Source organism: Lissotriton vulgaris, chromosome 6, assembly GCF_964263255.1.
Source record: "Lissotriton vulgaris chromosome 6, aLisVul1.2, whole genome shotgun sequence".
NCBI lineage: Eukaryota > Metazoa > Chordata > Amphibia > Caudata > Salamandridae > Lissotriton > Lissotriton vulgaris.
This window is the reverse complement of record NC_141694.1, coordinates 252,097,734-252,121,153: the sequence shown is the minus strand read 5'-3', so window position 1 is coordinate 252,121,153 and position 23,420 is coordinate 252,097,734. Positions and strand designations below refer to the sequence as shown.

The following is a 23,420-nucleotide window of genomic DNA, read 5'->3' as shown; positions in this document are numbered from 1 at the left end:
CAGGTTCGGCGGGCGCAAAGTGGGCTGGATTTGCAGTTTCTGGCTAGCTCCAGAAGCTGCAGTTTGAACAAGTCCGGTGTTCACAGGAGACTTAGTCTTTGAAGTGAAGGCAGGCAGGCTGGCAGGCCCTCCTGGGCTTTTGAGGTTGCGGACTGCAGGACACACCGGGATTTCGCAGGAGCAAGTTCGAGGGGAGACAGGCCTGTAGAGCTGGGGACAAGTCACTGGGCGTCGTCCTCTTGTTACCTCTGCACGGCTTTTCGTCCTTATCTTCTTGTCTTGTTGTTTCTGGATGTGAGGAAGGAAGGTTCAGGGTGCCCCCTAAATACTAAATTTAGGGGTGTTACAGGTAGGTAAAGGGTAGGGACCAATAGGTCCCTTCCTTGGGGTGGGTACACCCCCTATTCGGCCACTCTGCAGTGAGAGTGGGGCAGGAGCAGTCCCTAGTTGGCGGGGTCAACCCATCCTCAGGATGGCGGGGACTCGAGGTTGTGCTTCACCTCTCATCCCCCACCTAAAGGATGGAATTGGTAGAGGTGGGCACACCTCAATTCCTCACTTGTTTTACCCGCCGGTTCTCCCACAGAGAACAGGCAAGAGTGGAATTAAAATAGGTGAAACACTACGGGAGAGAAGGGCTAGAGAGGCAGAGAAGTTAACAATTCTGAAATAGAGAGACCGAAAGAATCAAGGCAAAGGAGGGGAGAAAAAGAAGAAAGATAGAAAAGAAGGAACAGATGAAAAGAAGAGCATGACAGAAAGACAAGTGCCTAAAAAACGGAACGAGACCTTAAAGACGAAGGAACAAGAAGAGTCGGAAAAAAGGGAGAGAAGCTAGAAGGGCAAGAAAGAAACGAGAAAGAGAAGCTGAAAAAAGAGACGGGAAGAAGAGAGAGAACTGAAGACTGACATCGGGACACAGAGGTAAATGGTGATGTAAGAAAGGTGAACATATCATAGGTAATGTGAGAAAAGAAAATTAAAAATGAAGAAAAAAGAAAAGTAAGGAAGAGGATCAAGACACATGGAACTTAGTAATGTAATGGCAAAGGAATAAAGGGAACGAGAGAAGAGAGGGCAGCAAAAAGTGAGTGCAGAGAGAAGCAGGAGGGGAGAGACGAAGATGGGTGGTTTAAAACAAGCCTGGTAGTGGTGCGTGTGTGCTCGCGCGCGCAGTCTGCTCCTTTTGGAAGCACATACCCGTGCTGAGTGTCGTCTGCATACGGCACTACCTCCATTCCGAAGGAATGGATTATAGCCGCTAAGTGTGCCACAAAAAGATTAAAAAGCAAGGAGCTTATAGATGAGCCCTGCGGCACTCCACAGGGCAGTGAAAAGGCCTCTGTGTAGAAATGCTGTAACTTCACCATTTGAGATCTTTCCCTAAGGAAAGAGGACAGGAGGGCTAATGCTTGATGAGAGATGCCAAGACCTTGGAGTCTATACAGCAGCAGAGTAGGTGAGATGGTGTCAAAAGCTGCTGATAGATCCAAGAGTATCAGCGCCACCCCTATAGGAGAACACGCAATCGGCAATATGCAGGTAAGTAAATAATTTACAAATAATGAGTTCCTGAATAAAGTATCAGTACAGGAAAGTGACAAAACTACACCACCAGGAGCACTGGGGCAGTCGGTGTAGAGCTAAAACTCGGGATCTGATACTAATGTTATTCAATGGAGGGGGCATTCTGAGTAGTACTACTTACAGTTATGTAGCACAGTAGTGTAACCCAGGCTCTGAGGGTTAAGGTAAGCATGGGGGAATCACAAGGCAGCACCAACCTTACACCTCCATCAGCACAGGGGCGACCAGGTGCAGTGTGCCTACACAGCGTCAGGTGCCAAATGCAAACCAATTGGGATTTTTGTAGTCGGAAAAAGGCTTCCGGCTCAGGCCCGGAGGCGGATCGAAGGAGACTACTGTTGCACAGGTAAGTTGGGATGTGCTGGAGTGTCAGAACACTGTCGGAAGAGCTCCACAAGGTAGAGAGGCTCTGGGTGTAGGGGTGTCCTTTGGCGTCGGAAAACAGCTTACCAGTGAAGGTCTCTGTTGGGCGGGACGTAGTGCAGAGGCTGCAGGCATCAACGTGGAGTCTGACAGGGGTCAGCAGACGGTGGACTCTTGCTCATAAGCGCTGGTGAACCTTCACAGGACAAGTGTGCTACTGGAACTCGGGCCGTGGGCGTCTGGTTCAGATGTAGTTGGTTTTGCAGTGCAGTAGGCAGAGCACTTTGTCTTTAAAGCTGGTGTTCTTCTCGACAGGTCCGCTGTCCATGAGAGATTAGCACTTTTTTTTAGAAGGCAGGCAGTCCTCCCAGTGTTCAGGAGGTCACTGGTTTGGTGGGCAAGTCTATCTTCCTTTGCAGGGTCTTTGAGGGCTGCAGACAGGCCAGTAGGGCTGTGGCCAAGTAAGTTTATTTCTTCAGTCTTTTTTGCTGCACGGCTCTTCTTTGTAGGTCGACGGTAATCTGAGGATTAAGCTCAAAGGTGACCCTAAATACTAGTTTCAGAGGCAGTACACAAATAGTGCATGCTCCTCAAATGCACACATGTGTACTCACAGACAGTCCCTTTTGTTTGGCTACGATACCATGTCGGCTATTGATGGGGAATTCAGCACCTGTCGGACATACTTTTCTCTGAAATATATAGGGCTTTTGATTCACAGGCTGGTGGAGAAACTTCGGCATTTACTTGGAGTCATCTAACTCACCAGAGTGCTTCTGGAAGGGTCTTGCCCCCTCGGACTCTCTTGTGAAACCACCAGCATAGTGACCTATTAATACTTAGTGGGTAAAGCCCCATTTGTGCATACCCATGTGTGCTCTTGAGGAGCACGCACTATTGTGCACTGTCATCCCGGGAATGATGGCACTGGCCCCCTGAACAAATTGATATAAGCATTCTCTATAGCTTTGGATAGGCTCCACTTCTTCCTTTGGCCTGCATGGTACTTACCTTTGTTTTGCCCTTCTCACTCTCTGGATTAAACCTGTGGTAAATGACTACAGAAGATGTTTAAATTCATAAGTCTGTTAAAAGGCTAAAAAATAGTTTTAAAAGTGTTGTATACATTAAATGTAACAAATGTCCATGTTTAGTTGGGCAACTACACTGTTCTGAATAAACTATTAGGAAATCCATTTTGCATGTCAAGTCATAACTTGAATACAATGTCATGTTTTGGCTACAATGTCATGTTTTTAAATGTCTTGGAATGAGTTACAGTGAATGAAGTACGATAGATAATTAATATGGATGGAATATTTTATCATGTGCGGAGTGATGGGCATCCTGTTATGAACATTTGTGTATGTGAAGCACTTAAGTATATTCTTTTGACAAACTGAATTGTTAAATTTATACTATTGTGATATGAATTATAGCCATTTACTTTGGTATTGTAATACATAAATATGATATATTATATAAAAAGGAATAACGTCTTACACTTACTTTCATCAAACTTTATTCGGCTTCAAGATAGAAACCATAAAAGCTACATTTGCATATATAAACATGCTGGTTTAAAAATGGACATCTCAGATCAGATTATATAAAATCAGGAAGAGTCACTACATATTAAAAAGAATATAAAACCGTTTTTACCTCAATTCATAGTAATACAGTTTTGGCCAAGTCAATTACAGTCCATACTTTTTCTGTATCTTAGAGAGCATTTTAAAAACCCTAAAATCAGTGGTGTACTGTCGGGTTTTAACAATTGCAGATAAAACAGGCCTGGGCGTGCCTGTACAAAATTTAGTTTTTTAAAAAGAACTTTTAAGAACAATCTGCGGGGGTCCACTTAAAAATCACAAAAAAGGACAAAGCGTAACAGATCCTGCGGAGACAGATTGTCGCGGCCACAGGGTGCTAACACCTGTCCTTAGTGGCTCCCCTTTGGAACTGCCAGTAAAAGATGAAAATAGTCCACTCTAAACCGGACTAGCAGGAATCTTTCATGCATAGAGAGGGGCCATACAAGATAGGGCTCCATTCCTGTGGAGGTTTTGAGCATTAGGTGTCTGCGTGCTCCAGATTTCCGGAGTTCCTGCTCCTCACGCTTAAACTGTTGGTGCTCTAAATAGGATTCCTTTACAGAGGCCACATCTTCCCTTGTTATACACTCTGGCGTTAAGAAAAGATCCGTGCGACCTAACTCGGAGAAGGAATTCATTAAGTAGTTGAACCATGGCATTACAGACATATGGTCCAATTTCAGCACATCCTTATAGATTTTGTGTGTGAGCGTGAGATCTTTGTTTAACCAGCTTTTTAGCCAAAAGAGCAAGGGGAGCAAACTAAGGGTGTCACTGATATATTGAACACAAGTTTCTCCGTGAACGGGAGAAAATTGATGTCCCTTGGGGGACCCCCAGCAGATGTTTTAGGAACGTCTTGCACAATAAATGAATTTTGAATGTCTGATTCATTAATCTATATTTTTGAATTAAGTAGAGTTATACCTTTGTGAAATGAGTGGAGTTGGCAAAATCTGTTATTTCCCATGTAACGGCCTTCTTCCAATCCATTTTTCTGGGGGCCCAATTTTGGTTTGCAGCGTCCAAGCTGCTAAAGGTAATTTTTTGTGTGATCAAAATATTTAGTTGCAGTAAAATATTGAGATTCGGCTCCCACATATCAACAGGATTTTCTTAAAAGCAGCCCCTTCACCAAACAGCTGTTGAGCGCTCCGCCAATTTCACAATTAGAATCTGTCCCTTTAGAGCAGTGGTCTTCAAACATTTTTATGCTGCGCCCCCAGTGAAGAAATAAAATTCAGTGGGCCCCCCTCAGATTTTTCACAATTATTCTATTAAACTGGCAATGTTTAAATATGTCTCTACTTATTTAAACAATAAACACGAGGCATATTTAAACACTGCATATTGAATTCCGTAACCACTTTTTCCAGCTAGGATTTAAAGGACAAAAGAAGCTAGTGATGGCCCATTACATAGTGGCTTACTGTCGCTCACTTTTCCCCAGGGCATAAAACAAAGCATTGCTATCCGCATAATGCTGCGTTTGGACTGAGCCTAGCACCCCAATCAGTTAAAAAAAAAAAAGTAAATCTAGAAGCAAATGCGGAGGCTGGTACGTTTTTATCTGTTTGACAGTTCAACTGACCAAGTTTAGGTTTTTAAAAAACGCAAAGTGGGCATTACAAAGTATTTTCTTTTTCCAACTATTTTACTACTCGAGGACCCTTCACATACAGTGGCCTATTCAACATTCTGAATATAAAGGAATACTTCATGAAGCAGCTGACCTTGCTTCTGGATCACGCCAATGTTTGGGAAGCATTTAAATCTGAGTTTAGAAAAAATAAATGTTACAAAAAGATTTCAGAATTTTGAAACTTCAAAACAGAAATCACTGGGGGGGCGTGGCTAGCGGCCAAGCATGGCGGCAGCGTGAACTCCTCGCGGCATAACGGCCTTTCGTAAAATCCGATACTTTAATCCGTCACACTGCCTGCCCGAAGTGGCAATACCTGCTCAGGAACCGAAGCAGCACCACCTGATCCAACTCCGACGAAAATCAAGTGCCGGGAACTGCACCTTCCAACACTTGCGCAGTAGGGCCTACACTACGGCGACCCAGCGACATCAGCCTGGTGTATTAGTCGGACCCCGGCGGAAGTGTGACCTGCCCGGATTGAACTCGGTGGCAACTGCCGCCTCCCCCCCCAGAAGGGGGCGCAGTGAGAGACACTTCAGCACAAGCACTAATGGTGAGAGTCTCGGGGGGGCCGTTGAGACTTGTGTGGACCGGAGCGGCTGCCCAGGGCGGCAAATACCCACAGAGAAACCACGGAGGTGACTGAAAATTGAAAGTTTCCACACGGTGGGCGGCACCTTAGGACCCCATCAGGCGCCATTTTGGAGGAGAGGCCTGGTCAACACGAGCGGAACGGGAAAGGAATAGGCACGCCAGGAGTGCAGACGCCTACTAGCCATGGCAGTAACAAACAGAACCATTGTCGAGGCTGACACGAAGCTGCTCTGCCTCGAGTCATGGCGGGCAAAGGGACCAGAAGCGCTTCGACACAGGCAAAACTGGATAAATTCGCCTATAGCCAACACGGACACTCTCAAGTCAGTGGGCGACACTCCACAGGCGCTACTCCGGACACGGAAGGTACAAAAAAAGTGACATTGGAAGACATTATGAAGACCCTTTCAGAGGTGCAAACAACAGTGGGCTCCATCTCCTCCGAAGTTACTCTGCTACGGGCGGACTTTCAAAAGATGACCGAAAGGGTGTCTCAGGTCGAGGTGGTTACAAAATCACTTATTGAAGACACTTCCGAACTAATAATAGCGATGGAACGCATGGAAAAAGTCACCAAGATGCTACAAGAAAAGCTGGACGACCAAGAAGGGCGTTCCCGCAGAAACAACATACGCATTCTTGGCCTACCGGAAACAGAAGGGAAAGGAGCAATGGACCTCTACGTCGAGGACCTCATCAAAAATAAACTGCAGCCTAAAGGCCTGTCGCATTTCTTCTCCGTTGAGAGGGCGCACCGGGTGCCAGGTGGGATGCCCAAACCGGGAGCAACGCTGCGGCCTGTACTGGCTAGACTTTTTAATTTCAGAGACAGGGATGCAATTTTGCAGGCGGCAAGAGTTTCACCACCAGTCAAGCTCCAAAACCCCACTTTGGCCTTCTTTCCAGACTACACAGCGGAGGTGGCCAGGCGCCGAAGTCCTTTACGGAGGTTAAGAAGACGCTGCGCGACAGAGGCCTGCCATATTCGATGCTGTTCCCTGCCAAATTGCGAATTGTAGCTGATGGAAAAGGGTGGTTCTTTGACAAGCCTGAAGTGGCACGAGACTGGCTTGATGGCTGGAGACAGGCTGGGCAACAACAGCGTCCACACAGAGATCGACCAAACCATCGTAACGGCAAGCACGCGGACGAGCCGACCAACCGTCCTTCACACCACGATGATGCAGCGGGAGTGGAATCTGATTTGGAGCGGGACCCACTTGACTCTGGGCAGCCGGCCCGGATTTAGAGGTGGACTTCATAAGAGACAAAACGTGCGAAATAAAGGGACCTGGAGCTGGTTAAGCTGAGTAGGGTGGGCAATAGCCGGTGCCTGTAGGGGACTCACCAACCCCACGAGCAAGTAAGATAGTTGGGAATGGGAAAAAGCACTCTGCCAAGTTGGGGAAGCGGGCGGGAAACGGTCCGTGGAGCAGGGGAGTAGGGAGGGGGGATGGAGGGGGAGTTCGAATGTTAATGTTATTGTTATTAGTCATCACTTCTATTTTATGGTATGCTATCACACCGAAAGCCACAAGATCATGGTACACTAGCACACGGCGCTGCATCTGTGTTGATGTCGGCCACCGCTCTCTTGCGACACTGATTACACGACCCGATGGCCCAACAGTTAAACGTGGTGCCCGTTGAGGGCACCCCTGCGACGACTGAAGTGCCCCCCCTGCGTATGCTTACCTGGAATGTTAGAGGCTTAGGGGATAAAATCAAAAGAGGTCTGGTTTTGCAAGCCATTAAACGACAGGGACCTGACTTAGTGATGCTCCAAGAGACACACCTCGCAGGGTCAACATGTAAAGCACTTAACAGACGTGGGTATGTAATGGCAGTGCATGCAGAATTCACAACAGGCTCCAGGGGGACTGGGATACTCATGAAAAAAAATCCTCTTTCCTGGTGGAGTGCCACAAGATGGACGACCAGGGTTGTTTTGCTGCACTGCACGGACAATGGGAAGGGAGACCTCTGAATGTGGTCTCCGTGTACATCCCCCCGGCACTCCACTCAAAGGCATTGCCGGCACTTGGTAAATTTCTCCTAGACCTCCCGGAGGGTGACACAATCATTGGAGGGGACTTTAATGCAATAATGGACCCCGCGCAAGACACCTTCCCCGTGAGAGACCGCCCGAGGGGTTCTGCCACACTCCCTGGTTTTCTAGAGGCGATGGGCCTTACGGGCGTATGGCGACAATTGAACCCAGCGACTACCCACTACACATATTACTCTGCAGTACACAATAGCCTTTCACGAATAGACTATTTTTTGTTTCTGGGGGTAGGTCTGGGATCGATAGATAAAATAGATATCCTGCCTAGAGGTGTGTCTGACCACTCCCCAGTATCTCTATTACTCACCACCAAAGAGAGGAAGTGTGCTAGAATATACCCAATATACCCCAACTATTTGAAAATCCCTAAGATCAGGAAGAAACTCAAATTAGCAACTACGCAATATTTCAAAGAAAATGAAGGGACCGTTTCCTCGCCCTCGTTACTTTGGGAAGCTTATAAAACAGTCCTCAGAGGTGAAGCGATAGCAGCGATAACGGGACACAAACGGGAGTCCAGACGTGAACTCACGGAACTAGAGCTAGCACTTCACAGCGCGAATGTCATACACATGTCAAATCCCACAACGGAGACAACGCACTTATTACAGCTCCGTCAACAACAATACCAAGACCATCTCAAAACGACCGTCAAGGGCTATCAAGCAAACACGATACATAGGACATATGATGAGGGCGATAAGGCTGGGAAAATGCTGGCATGGCTGGACAGGAGAGGGGGCAGTAACAGAGGTATACAGAGACTTTACACGCATGATGGTCACTTACAGACACACCCTGAGCACATAGTACACACCCTGGCACGTCACTTTCAGGAGATATATACTCCAGAATGAGACGTCACTGCACGACGGCGACAATTTCACTCGAAAATATTACCATCCCCACGCTTACACAAGAGGCAAGAACTAGAAATTGGCCTGTTGGAAGATGAAATCCAATTGGCGATACACACTTTGCAATCCGGTAAGGCACTAGGTCCCAACGGACTGCCTGTAGAGTGGTATAAAGCAGTGGCACCTATGCTAAGCAAACCGTTGCTCAATATGTATACCGAAAGCATTGAAAGGGCGGCACTACCGCTTGACCAGCGTACTGCCACTATAGTGGCTATACCTAAGCCGGATAAACCACCGACTGCATGCACCTCCTACCGCCCCATATCATTGCTTAACGTGGAAGCTAAAATCCTAGCTAAGATCCTGGCCAGCCGTCTGACACAACCCCTGCACACACGGATACACCCTGACCAGTCGGGCTTCATGCCCCACAGGAGTACAGCAATGAATCTCAGGAGGGTCCATGGGGTGTTGGCACGTGCACACCTTATTGCTGAGCAGGCGGTGATCCTTTCCCTCGATGTCAAAATGGCGTTCGATCTAGTGGAATGGGAATATCTATTTGCAGTGCTTACTCGTATGGGCTTTGGACCGAAATATATTGCGTGGGTGCGACTACTATACACATCACCGGTAGCACAGGTTGTGGCGAATGGACACATTTCAGCATCGTCCCCACTGAAGCCGGGCGACTAGACAGGGATGCCCATTGTCTTCCCTGCTCTTTGCCCTGGTGCTTGAACCACTGGCAATCCTGCTTCGAACTACGCCACTATTTCGAGGTATCACGTGGGAAGAGGGGTGGGAAGAGAAGATCTCCCTATATGCTGAGGATATGCTCATCTACATGGTTGACCCTAATAACGGGATCCCTGCTCTGTTGCACCTCTGTAACACACACGGGAACTCGTCGGGTTACACCCTGAACTGGTCTAAGTCGGTAGTGTACGTGCTAAGGGGCCCGGAGCCATTGTTACGGGAGGACTGCCCTTTGGCCTTAACGACAACCTCCTTTAAATACTTGGGTATTTTCATCACGAATAATGCCATTGACTTCTTTGACACAAACTTAAAGCCACCTATGGAACGCCTACGTGCAGACGTTAAACACTGGGCGACTTTGCCCCTGACCCTCCTAGGGCGGGCGGCTCTCTATAAAATGATGGCACTCCCTAGATTTCTATATGTGCTGGAAAATACCCCTTATTTGGTTGCACCGCGCTATTTTAAGCAAATTGCAGCGCTGGTCTCCAGCCTACTCTGGAATAATGGCCCGGCACGTATAGCGCATGACAAACTGGTGAAAAGTTGGTATGAGGGAGGGATTGCACTACCCAATGTCCAATTATACTACTGGGCGGCTCAACTTAAGATAATCAATCAATGGGTCCACGCCCCACGGGAGGACCCAGCATACAAAGCGGATTGGTCTCAACTGGGGACAGATGGCATGCTCTCCGTTTTATATAACAAGTCCCAAGTTAGAAAACTAATTGGCCCGACACAGCACACAGCGGCACTGTGGCATAAAGCACAAACACGGCTGGGCTGGGCAGGGAAACTCACCAAATTGATGCCACTGTGGGATACAAAATCACTGGGTAACCTCAGATTGTGCAAAGGATTCACGCAGTGGGACCGCATAGGGATCTCCACGATAGGGGACATGTGGGAGAAAGGTACAGTTTTTGCAACTCCAACAACAATACGGTTTAGGCCCAAATGAGACGTTCAGGTACGTGCAGATACGTCACGCAATACTCCAAGCAATCCCACCAGACACTGACCTACCAGAATCTTCACCACTAGAAGATAGACTACTGACAGACTTTATGCCGCAGAGTGCAACTTCTCTCACATATAAAAAGTTAGTTAACAACCTGGCAGACCCCACATTACAACTTAAAGAGAAATGGGTGGGGGAAATAGGAGAAGTAGATGAATCGGAATGGAATGAAGCGCTTGCCTCACCGAGAGAAGTAGGCATATCGGCGAAATTCAGATTAGTACAACTCAAAATTCTGCACCGAGTTTACTACACTAGAATGCTACTTCACAGGATACAAAGGGCACCACACCCATTCTGCCTTAGGGGATGCGGGGAAGAAGGGAATCTGTTCCACACCCTATGGGAATGCCCGCAGATACAAGAATTCTGGAAGCAAATTATGCGCACTGTCTCCCAAGCCCTTAAGATATCTGTCCTGCCTGAACCTCAAAAGTGTCTGTTGAACATTTGGGACCCTAATGATCTGGACAGGTATGGACTGTTGTGGGTCACACTAGCCATTACAGTAGCCAAGAGGGACATTGCACAAAAATGGGGTGTTCCAGAACTACCTACAGCGGCTCGATGGGCCAGAAATATGGACTTGTTGATGGTGACGGTGAGGAAATAGAAATTTTTACGTGGCCAATGTGTCCCCTGCATGTACCCCACGTTTAGTGTATGTTCATGTCACCCATGCACTTTCCCTCTCATGCCTGTAAATAATATGCCTCTGCATTTCCGTCCCATGTTAGAGTGTCAGTTACCAAGCCTTTCATGAAAGAAACGTTAATTCTGCACTGAGGCCTATGTTGCCCATGTTGCCAATGTATTTGCATGGTGCACGTTTAATAATCGAGTTGAACCCGTTTTGTGGCTCAGCCGAGCCAGGACCCGAACTCAGGCTCCAAGCCTCCCAGACACTCTGAAAGCTGCAGTTCAGCTATGTATCGCTGACCTCTCGCATACTTCCTGCTCAGCCGAGAGGAGCCCAGTCCGGCCTGCCAAGACAGTATTTTGCTCACAGTTATCTGCTCTGCTCCACAGAAACACATTCCTGTTTAGTGAAGAAGGTAAACAGAACCCCGTCCACAGAGATAGAGCGCAGCCTTTCTGTCTCCGTTTAAGTGATTTACAGAGCTCGCATCCATAGAAGGCCCATGGCCCCCACTCAATGCACGAAGAAATATATGCACACACTGGCTCTTGGTGATGAGCAACCTTTGCTCGAGCGACCTTTATTTCAGATAATACATCCTCCAAACTTCAGATATCAGATAATACCAGGCGTGCAGGTCGTCCTGACACTCAAGGCTTCTCTACTAGAACGAAAGCCAGCTTCCCCCAGTTACACGTCAATTATACGTCATGACCGAGTGGCGCACACAAGTAGGGTAAAGGTTCCAGCTGACCGCTCAGACCCCCTCCATGTATCCACCCACCTGTGACACACCTATGACTCCTCAAGGGAACGCCCACGTGTACGCCTTCCTACACGCCTATGTGCTCTTATCTCTCTCTCTTTCTCTTGCTCCGCCTGGAGCGCTCCGCCTTCTCTATGCAAGTTAATGTATGTTTTACGTATAAATAATGTACTCTGTAAATAAAGTTTAGATGACGACCCTTCCTGAACCTTAGTGGTGATGGAACCCGATTCTCCCTTAACTCGAGTTACTGAAATAAAGCCCTTTTGAATCGGACACCACGGACTCTGCCTCTCATTATATGCATGACCTTTTGTTTAAGTATAGAAATTCCGACAGGGTAATAATTTTATTTACCACAACGGAAAGGGCGGTGTATGTGCTTAGGGCTTGCCCCCGGAAGTGGAACAAAATCTGGGCTCCTTGGAATACTTCTAGAGGGGAAATCTGTGAACCCTTGCCAGAAAACGAAGATCTAGACTTTGAGAGGGAGGATGAGTAGAGGAGTGGGTGTTTGGTTCTCTCATGCACCGGGCTGTCGCACGACGGTGGCTTAAGCATAAACCAAATTGCAATTAAAGAAGATGGCTAATGGGTGTTGAACTGTATAGAAGACATATTGTAAGTGATGACAAATAGTTGGGTTTTCTTTTCATTTATTGTCATTAAATCATTTTCTTACATATTATTGAACATGATTTGAGGGCTAGGGGGCGATACCGTATATAATATGAGACAGATAAGTTATGATCCAACTACTGTGCTAAAGACAATTGAGGTTACACATCAGTGTAACTGTTGGGATTACATTTAACAGATGTTAAGTACGCACTACCATACTGTACTTCCGGTTTATTATTGCACAGAACAAAGATGAATCCTATTTGCAATATTGTACATGCCACTAATGCCTTCATGTCAATAAAGATTTTTAAAAAAACAGAAATCACTGGGTAACACTAAGACTAATAAAGACAGTGTGTAAAACAACGCAATACAATTTATCTCCACAATAAATTATAGTCAGTATTTGAAAGAAAATGATCTTCAGGGAAGTTTACAAAAGTATTTATGAACATGTTATCATTTGAGTAGTCAATAAACATTATACTTTGCCAGGTTGTCAGTGAATTTGATATATGCCAAGAAGTGAGAGTTGAAGTTAGTATTGATCAACAGTTAACGTTTTACAAACGCTAAGTGCCAGTGTGATTCTTAGTTGGTCGTTTGATATTTGGCACTAGGTCTTTTAAATCATACTATATAAAATAGATTTAAAAAACAACTATATAAAGACTGTTTGAAATAAATTCAATAAGGTGTACTTGTACAAGGTTCATGTTATATGGCAAGTATCCTCTTAGCATATAAATTGAACATGACTATGAACCTGTTCATCTGAAATTGTCCTGTGCTACTAAGCAGTGTACACATTGAATCTTTCCTGGCAGAACCTAGGGTATATAACATAAGCAGTTATCAGCAAAGACATCAATATTAATAAAATTAAGGGCACAAACCTGCTGTTGGGAACTGTAGTCAAAAAGTCCCACAGTGGTCCCTGAAGAGTCCATTTGTACCTGATTGCCAGGGTAGTCAAACTGTAAAGATTCCAGACCTTGTTCCAGTCCATCCAAATTTTGAGATTCAGGGTTTGAGAATTCTTCCATTAGAGGCTTGTTGGCAGCAGGGTTTGGAAGATGCCCCAAGCATTCTGTGCTGTTTGGGTTAGGGACCAGTCGCTCAGTTACTTCTGTTGGTGATGCTTGGCGGCTTCCCGGAGTGCGGCTTACATAAAAAGTAAACAATGAAGCACATTACTGACCTTCAAAAGATGGTGGTACAATCATAATGTATTACAGGAAATAAAACAGCATCACACAGTTTAAACACAAAGGAACTTGCTAATTGAAGTTTACACACCCTGCATCTATTAGAGGTTAATTCCACACATATACCATCATGTGATGTTGCCACAGGTATACAGGGACAATAAACCTAACAAAAATTATACAAAAAGACATCCTTTATGTGCATATATAGCACATTCTCCATCACGGGTAGCTTTCTCATCTTTATTAGCATTATGAAGTAAATGACGTTTGGGAGATTCTGCAACACTCAGTAATATTGTAACTTGCAAACAGTTCCTCGTTATGTAAGGTTCTTTAAATTTGATAAGAAGCAATCTGGTATTAATTTGGCCTTGCCGAGCTTTGGCCGACTGTGGAGCCTGAAGTCATAATTCTAAGTACTCATTGCTGATCAGGTTCTGAGTTGCCCTGTGACATTATGTTTTTGGTACAGTGTTCTAGCCTGTCTGGCTGGGTGGCACTGTCATGCTCAATGAGCTGTGGGTTTCTAGGTAGCTGGCTCTTTATATAGTAAACCAGGGGTGTGCAATGTAATAAAATATCTACTTGTCTATGGGACAGGTTGCTTCATAAAACAAGCTTGGCATAGCCAATAGGTCTCGCCTTTGGGACCTTATAACTGTTTAGTTATTCAGCACAATATCCTTGGTGCAACATAAAGTACTGCATGGCTAAACACTTATAAGGTATCAAAGGCGAGACCTATCGGCTATGCCAATGCTTGTTACTTTTGGAATGGAACCTCACCCTCCCGGCTCATATGTTGAGGTGCGGATGGAGAATATAGAATGCTGTAGAATGATGTCCAAGTGGGTTAACATTTTAATGATCTATAAATCCCCCTCCCTTTCTTTCAAGAATTTAAATGGAATCTCTGAAAGCTACGAATGTCTCGCCACTTTATCTGGCACTCTGAAGTGGCAACAGCTTCATGTAACGGTTACAACCCACCAGTAAATAAACAAATTTACTTTGTGGGCCACTTACACCCTCAATAGTCTCACTCCTGCTTAGGTCATAGTAAGCACACTGCAGTGATGGATGCTACCAACACACTGAAAGTGAGCCATCTCTTGGCTTTGCTAGTGATTGTTAATTCTAAACTACAACATGAAACGGACAGCCGGGAAAGGGTGTATTGCATTTGTTAGTGTAGTGATAATATTGTTGGTCTTATAGCGGTAAGAGACCGTGTCACAGTAGAACTTTGCTCCTTGGTATATGTGCCCATGAAACCACTGAGAACGACGTATGTCACTGTGCAATCAGCATGCCACGTAAGAGTACTTGTGGTTTTGCATGTGAGTGGCCATCATCTGCTGACTAAAAGTACATGTCCTGTATTGGGCATCTAGTAGCCATAAAAATCTAGATAGAGTATGGGCGATAGATAGATAGATAGAGTGAGTATGGGCGATAGATAGATAGAGTGAGTATGGGCGATAGATAGATAGATAGATAGAGTGAGTATGGGCGATAGATAGATAGATAGAGTGAGTATGGGCGATAGATAGATAGAGTGAGTATGGGCAATAGACAGATAGAGTGAGTATGGGCGATAGATAGATAGATAGATAGATAGAGTGAGTATGGGCGATAGATAGATAGATAGAGTGAGTATGGGCAATAGACAGATAGAGTGAGTATGGGCGATAGATAGATAGATAGAATGAGTATGGGCGATAGATAGATAGATAGAGTGAGTATGGGCGATAGATAGACTGAGTATGGGCGATAGATAGATAGAGTGAGTATGGGCGATAGATAGATAGATAGAGTGAGTATGGGCGATAGATAGATAGAGTGAGTATGGGCGATAGATAGATAGAGTGAGTATGGGCGATAGATAGATAGATAGATAGAGTGAGTATGGGCGATAGATAGATAGATAGAGTGAGTATGGGCGATAGATAGATAGATAGATAGAGGGAGGGAGAGCGATAGATAGAGGGAGGGAGAGCGATAGAGGGAGGGAGAGCGATAGAGGGAGGGAGAGCGATAGAGGGAGGGAGAGCGATAGATAGATCGAGGGAGGGCGATAGATAGATCGAGGGAGGGCGATAGATAGATCGAGGGTCGGCGATAGGTAGAGTGAGGACCTATAGATCGATAGATCGAGTGAGTGAGGGCAAAAGATAGATAGATAGATAGAGTGATGGCGATAGATAGACAGAGAGTAAGGGCGATAGATAGATAGACAGATCGAGTGTATTTATGTTGCATTGAGCAGTGTAAGTATGAGGTGTGTAACTATATGGCACTGAGTGGTATTATGTGGAGTGTATTTACGTTGCATTGAGAAGCATGGAATTATATGGCGTGTAATTATGTGGCACTGAGTGGTATTGTTTGGAGTGTATGTTGCATTGAGTGCAGTGTAATTATGTAGCATATAATTAAGTGGCACTGAGTGGTATTGTGTGGAGTGTGTGTTGCGTTCAGTAGAGTGTAATTATGTGGTGTGTAATTATGTGGCACTGAGCAGTATTTGGAGTGTATGTTGCATTGAGTGCAGTGTAATTATGTTGCATATAACTATGTGGCACTGAGTGGTATTTGGAGTGTATGTTGCATTGAGTGCAGTGTAATTATGTTGCGTGTAATTATGTGGCACTGAGTGGTATTAGGAGTGTATGTTGCATTCAGTGCAGTGTAATTATGTAGCATATAATTATGTGGCACTGAGTGGTATTGGGTGGAGTGTATGTTGTATTCAGTAGAGTGTACTTGTGTGGCGTGTAATTATGTGGCACTGTGTGGTATTGTTTGGAGTGTATGTTGCATTGAGTGCAGTGTAATTATGTAGCATATAATTATGTGGCGCTGAGTGGTATTTTGTGGAGTGTGTTGCATTCAGTAGAGTAATTATGTGGCGTGTAATTATGTGACAATGAGTGGCCTTTGGAGTGTATGTAGCATTGAGTGCAGTGTAATTATGTAGCATATAATTATGTGGCACTGAGTGGTATTGTGTGGAGTGTATGTTGTATTCAGTAGAGTGTACTTGTGTGGCGTGTAATTTTGTGGCACTGCGTGGAGTGTATGTGCATTGAGTGCAGTGTAATTATGTAGAATATAATTATGTGGCACTGAGTGGTATTGTGTGGAGTGCGTGTTGCATTCAGTACAGTAAAGTGTAATTATGTGGCGTGTAATTATGTGGCACTGAGTGGTATTTGGAGTGTATGTTGCATTGAGTGCTGTTTAATTATGCGGCGTGTAACTATGTGGCACTGAGTGGTATTTGGAGTGTATGTTGCATTGAGTGCAGTGTAATTATGTAGCATATAATTATGTGACACTGAGTGGTATTGTGTGGAGTGTGTGTTGCATTCAGTAGAGTGTAAATATGTTGTGTGTAATTATGTGGCACTGAGTGGTATTTGGAGTGTATTTTGCATTGAGCGCAGTGTAATTATGTAGCATATAATTATGTGACACTGAGTGGTATTGTGTGGAGTGTGTGTTGCATTCAGTAGAGTAATTATGTGGCATGTAATTATGTGGCACTGAGTGGTATTAGGAGTGTATGTTGCATTGAGTGCAGTGTAATTATGTGGCACTGAGGGGTATTTGGAGTGTATGTTGCATTGAGTGCAGTGTAATTATGTGGCATATAACTATGTGGCACTGAGTGGTATTTGGATTGTATGTTGCATTGAGTGCAGTGTAATTATGTGGCATGTAATTATGTGGCGTGTAATTATGTAGCACAGAGTGTTATTTGGAGTGCATGTTGCATTGAGTGCATTGTAATTATGTGGCGTGTAATTATGTGGCACTGAGTGGTATTGTTTGGAGTGTATGTTGCATTGAGTGTAGTGTAATTATGTAACATAATTATGTGGCACTGAGTGGTATTGCGTGGAGTGTGTCTTGCATTCAGTAAAGTGTAATTATGTGGCACGGAGTGGTATTAGGAGTGTATGTTGCATTTAGTGCAGTGTAATTATGTGGCATGTAATTATGTGGCACTGAGTGGTATTGTGTGGAGTGTGTTGCATTCAGTAGAGTGTACTTATGTGGTGTGTAATTATGTGGCACTGAGTGGTATTTGGAGAGTATGTTGCATTGAGAGCAGAGTAATTATGTAGCATATAATTATGTGGCACTGAGTGGTATTGTGTTTGCTATGTTATGCTATGCTATGTTTTGTTATGCTATGCAGTTTTGTTGTGTTTTATTATGCTTTGTTTTGCTATGCTCCGTTTTGTTATGCTATGCTTTGTTATGCTATGTTTTGTTATGCTATGCTAAGCTTTGTTTTGTTATGCTATGCTGTGTTTTGTTGTGTTTTGCTATGTTTTGTTATGTTATGTTATGCTATGGTATGGTTTGTTTTGCTATCCTATGTTTTTTTTGTAATGCTATGCTATGTTTAGTTTTGCTATCCTATGCTTTGTTTTGTTATGCTATGCTAGGTTTTGTTATGCTGACGACTTCGAGGCCCCTCAAGATGGACAAGTTGCCACTATAACAAAAGCGCCACTTTTTCGACTGAAACACTCCTGAGCTATTTTTCCTTTGAATTTAAACTGCTCCCTTCCTTAGCCTGGAGCTCCACCTTGGGGCCTAATCCTGAACTTCGTCCCCCTATGTTGATGTATCCTACATGTCCTGTTAATTTTTCGATCTGCCTCTCCTATGCTTTTTTATGGTTTTGACTTTTGATGTTTCTAACTAGCGCCAGTTATTATAGGTCTTATTTTTTTCTACCGCTTTAAGTATCTTCCACTCCTCTATGGCCCGTAACCTCCTTTGTGTATTCTGTGATACGACTGTTTGATTTGCTGGACTGTTTTAACAATGCACCCAACTTGAGAATACGTGCAGTCTAATGACCCAGTACTCTTGGTCCTGAATCCTAGCGATCCTCACCCTGTGTAGCTTTGCGGGGATTGATTGTTTGCTGTGTTGGAGATATTTCAACATTGCTTTAATATTGCTTCCCCTATATGCAACGGTGATGTGATTTGTTTGTTTCGCAGGACTTTCTTCTGCTCACTTCCTTTGTATTTTACTTAACGCACAATTTACTACTTGTGTAACAATATATCTGTAAGATACATTAGTTAGTGATAGATTCCTTACCTTAGAATATCCCCAGGAGTCAGACTGGATCCGGAAACTTAGGGGCCCTGTACCCTGGCATCCACACACTGCCTTTTCAGGCTGAGTGCCTAGGTACAGAACTAAACAAAGTCGACATGGCACACATCCCTGTGTGCCATGCCCACAAACCCATTGGCCTGGCATACATCAGTCACCCCTCTAGCTGGGTGCCCTATGCCAGTGGTGTGGGCACAGGTGCATGAGCCCTGTGCCCCTAAAGTACCCAGGGCCAATCCAATATTAAGAGTATATGGTGCTGGGAGGTCGACATTACGAATTCCACAACACCATAATGGCTACACTGAAGACTGACAAGTTTGGTATCAAACTGTGATTGTACTGTCGAATACTTTTAAATTTGTATTTAAATTGTGTTCTGATAACCTTTGCACTTCATAGTTATGCCAATCGTTTTGTCCTCAATTGTTCGGGAATTATGCAATTCTTGTGTGTAATATTCATGTCTATGAACTCTCAATAAAAAGATTTTTTTTTTTTTTTAAAGTTTGGTATCAAACTTCTCAGCACATTAAATCCACACTGATGCCAGTGTGGGATTTAATGAACAATGCACCACTGAGGGCATCTTAGAGATGCCCCCTGAAACCTAACCACAATCTACGTCTGAACTGAGAGGCTGCCTAGGCTGCCAAACAGCAGACATATAGCTGGACCCCTGGGTGGAAACCCCCCCCGCTCTCCTGGGCCTCCAACAATGCACATCCTGGGCGAGGTGCTAGGTCTCCTCCCCAGGATGGGCAGGTGGAAGCTTCAAAGGCCTGCCACCTCTGTGAGCTTCTCCAGACTTTTTGCTGTACCCAGCAACTGGCCCCCACCAGTCCTGACCCCCACTTTGGCAGGCAGACTGGCGGGAAAAACTACAGCAGGAAGGGGGGTGTGCCAGCCTGTGCCAACCACACCCTCAGGTGGGGGAGACGAGGTGAAGCACGACCCCGGGCTCCGGCCATCTTGAAGATGGGGAGCCCTGCCCAATCACAGTTAGGCTCCTGCCCCCCTCCCACAGGAGAGGAGCAGGCTAGGGGGTGTACCCACCCCAGGACAGGGACCTATTAGTCCCTGCCCTTGCCCTTGCCCTACCTGTAAAGCCCCTAAATTCAGTGTTTAGGGGCTCCCTGAACCTTCCTTCCTCAGATCCCGATACAAAAAGAACAAAGAAGATCAAGAGGAATAAGACCCGCCGTGCAGCTGCTAACAGGACAACCACAACTGACTTGGCCCCAGCCCTACCGGCCTGTCGATCCTGGAACCTGCTCCTGCCTAAAACCCGGCGACTCCAGCGGACAACAACCTTGGGACACCCAGAGGACCTGCCTGCCTTGACCCTCTAAAAGACTGGGACGCCCATCAGCAGAGGGTCTGCTGCAACAACACCCCTGGTGCCAGCCAGGAAGCTCCGGACCAGCCCACTCTGCACACGCCGAGCCCGGCCCATGCCCAAGTGATCCAAGACCACGAGTACGTCCCCCCGGCGACTGGGACCCGAAGTCCAGTGCCCAAAGACCCTCCTCGACGAACCAGAGACGCCTGCAAACTCGGGAACCAGGGGCCCCTCCAACCGCAACCAGCTGAGGGTAAGCTTTCCAGACACCTAAAGACACCCCTTGCAGCCGGCGCCCTACAGCCCCCGTGCCTTCCTTTGGTGTACCTACCTGTGCTCCAAGAGCCTAACTTACCTCTCGAAGTGGTCGTCGCCCCTGAAGAGTCTCCGTCAAGGAAGCCTGCAGCCTTTGTTCGTTTGTTACCTTTCCCATTGAATAACTGAGCGCCTGACGGCTCAAAAGCACCCTGCACCCAGCCGCCCGAGTGCCGCTGGCCATGCCACCTTTGCCCTATCCTACTTCCCCATTTGCCCTGAGCAAGTGACCAGGAGCCCGCTCCCACAGCAGCGTGGCCTGCTAGCCAGCAGCCACCAACCGGAGGCCCCCTGCCACTCATTGGATAACATTGGGCCTAACTACCTCTGCACCCGGCCGCCCCTGTACTGCTGAGGGTGAACCAATTGTACCTACCTGACCCTGGGGGACTCCAGAGTCTATGCCCAGAACCTTAACTTCACCAGCCTAGTACTCACCTGGAAACCGGTAACTCACTTACCTGCCATTGGATAACATTGCCTGGTTTGACTCGAAAAATCTTTGAAGTGCCTACTTTTGAAAACATGTAAATTGATACTTGTATAGCGCACTACTCACCCTCAAGGGTCTCAAGGCGCTTGTACGAATACCGCTGTGGAACCCATCCTGGCTTTCCCTGCGAGGCGTCCACTCCTGGGCACCCCCAGGGTGAAGGCTAGGCATCCTTTGCGTTGTGTGGCCGTTGTGGAGATTAAGCAAGCTATTGCCCAGAGTTGCAGAGTGGGACTCTATGATTGGAATAGGCACGAGGCGAGAATTATCAGGTCCGTGGAATTTTGAGCCAAAGACCCGCCGAGGCGGGAAATTGAACCCTGGTCCCGGGCTAGACCTCTGCATTAGGGTCTGCCGCTCTAACCATTGTACACAGATTGCCAGCCACACACTTACTTAAACCCTCTATTTTTGAGGGAACAAACCAGAAGAGACTTCCTGGTTCGTACGGGTATATCACTCAAACCCTTTTATTATTTATTTGTTTTTTGTCTTTTTTTAAGTATTGATGTATGAAAGGGACACCTTATCGTTTTGTACACCTTATATACAATTATTTACAATTCACGATTATTTACAACACAAACACATACACATAACTAGTTGTATTATACAAAGTGAATTGCTCTGATATATATACACTCAAATATTCATACTACGAAGAAAAAATCATCCGTAATTCCATAAAGACCAGAGTCAAAAGTATAAACTTGATGACAATCATAAATCAATGAACTACAGTTGAATGTAGGCAGTTCAAAAAAGGAAAAATAGACTTCAAATTAATTCATTCAGTCCATTCAACCAATAAATGGCTAATCTTTATATGCCAACGCGTTTCGAATCCGGTATGTCAACACTACGGATTCTCATCAGGGCTCTGTCTTAATACGGGATATCTGCAAGTGAATAAAATAAAACTTGTTTTAGCTACATTTTACAGTTGTTTAGCTTCCAACTACATTTAACTCGGATTCCTCATATTACCTGTTGAACCAGCAGCCGCCGGTCAAGGGTAGGGTATTCGTTCTGACTGAGTTTCTTTTCGGGATCTAAAAACAAACGCAGGTATCATGACCTGTTCTTGCTCACTTTCTAAGACCAGAATGGGGCACATGTGTTATCAACATACCTTACTGGATCATGCTCGTGATCCTACGTTTCCACCAAATGGGAGTTAATTTTCAGTCTTGTATTACAGCCTGAAAATAATGAGAATAACGTTTTACGTGCTTTTTATGCACAGACGGAGAGAGTATGGCACTCGTTGCTCTACTCGTCATACCTGCTTTGAGGGATTCCTCGCTTGGGCTGTTCGTGTTCTAATCGGTTGCAGCGGTTAACGCTTTCTAACCATGTTGGCACCGCTTTCCTCAGTCCTTATTATTTGCGCTCGCTTTCCCTAGAGGAAATAACAGCGTTTTATTAGGTTTCTGGGGCTACTGCAATATTGGTGGCAAATCAAACCCATGTTAGCTCTAGACTTACTTGAACAAGCTGTGACTCGGCATCTAGCTCTCATTCACTTAGTTTGGCAGCCATGTTGTAACATGGTTTTGGACCTACTTATAGCTACTTGCTTGGCGGCCATCTTAGAGTGGGGTCGCTAGTGAAAGCTCTCATTCACTCAGTTTGGCAGCCATGTTGTAACGTGGTTTTGGACCTACTTATAGCTACTTGCTTGGCGGCCATCTTAGAGTGGGGTCGCTAGAGAAGGCTATCATTTAGATGTGAAAATAGGTGAATTTAAACCACATATGAAAACATACGCGCAATTACCATCGACCCTTTCTTTTGGAGGCACTATACTAGATAAAGCTCACACTCTAGATATTTCAGAAAGCGAGTTGAGCCCGCTGAGTGCGCTATTAAACTTAAGTATAAGGTAGGCCTCTTTTTTTAGTAGAAGTTTATCACGGTCAATGGGTCTAGACCTGTGGTTCCCAAACTGTGCGCCGCGGCGCCCTGGTGCGCCGTTATCAGTAGCCAGGGGCGCCGCCGCACTATTTGGGAAAGATAACATCTGGCCTCGTTAGGCCCCCCCTGTGCAGCGATGTCAGAAGTCCAGAGTGCCAGATCATGCGTGATTAAAACAAACACTTAGAAAGTGATCAAAGCCGCTGGGAACATGAAAGCCCTTACTCACACAGCCTTCAGAATCTGCGTCGATAATAGGCCATTATCGGCGCAGATTGTGCAGGCTCCCCTCCTCAGCAGCAGTGAGCCGACCCCAGACATGGTTTACAGATGGACTAGCGCTAGATGGCGCTGTGTGTCAGGCAGGAGATAAACACAGCAAGCGCCGTCAAGCAGGCACTGCCAGAGTTTCACTCTCCAAACTCTCCAAAAAATTCCAAACAGAGCTGGACTGGTCACAGGTGGA

At 45.6% G+C, this 23,420-nt stretch overlaps 1 protein-coding gene across 2 annotated transcripts in view; it reads right to left on the bottom strand.

Annotated features, from left to right (window-relative positions):
- The window catches only part of PUM2 (pumilio RNA binding family member 2), a 755,055-nt gene that overhangs the window by 596,552 nt on the left and 135,083 nt on the right, over positions 1–23,420 (bottom strand). For both annotated transcript variants that reach the window (XM_086926282.1, XM_086926283.1), the window contains exon 6: positions 13,425–13,692. In XM_086926282.1, coding sequence (XP_086782408.1) covers positions 13,425–13,692 — 268 coding nt within the window. The remainder of the gene's footprint in view (positions 1–13,424; positions 13,693–23,420) is intronic.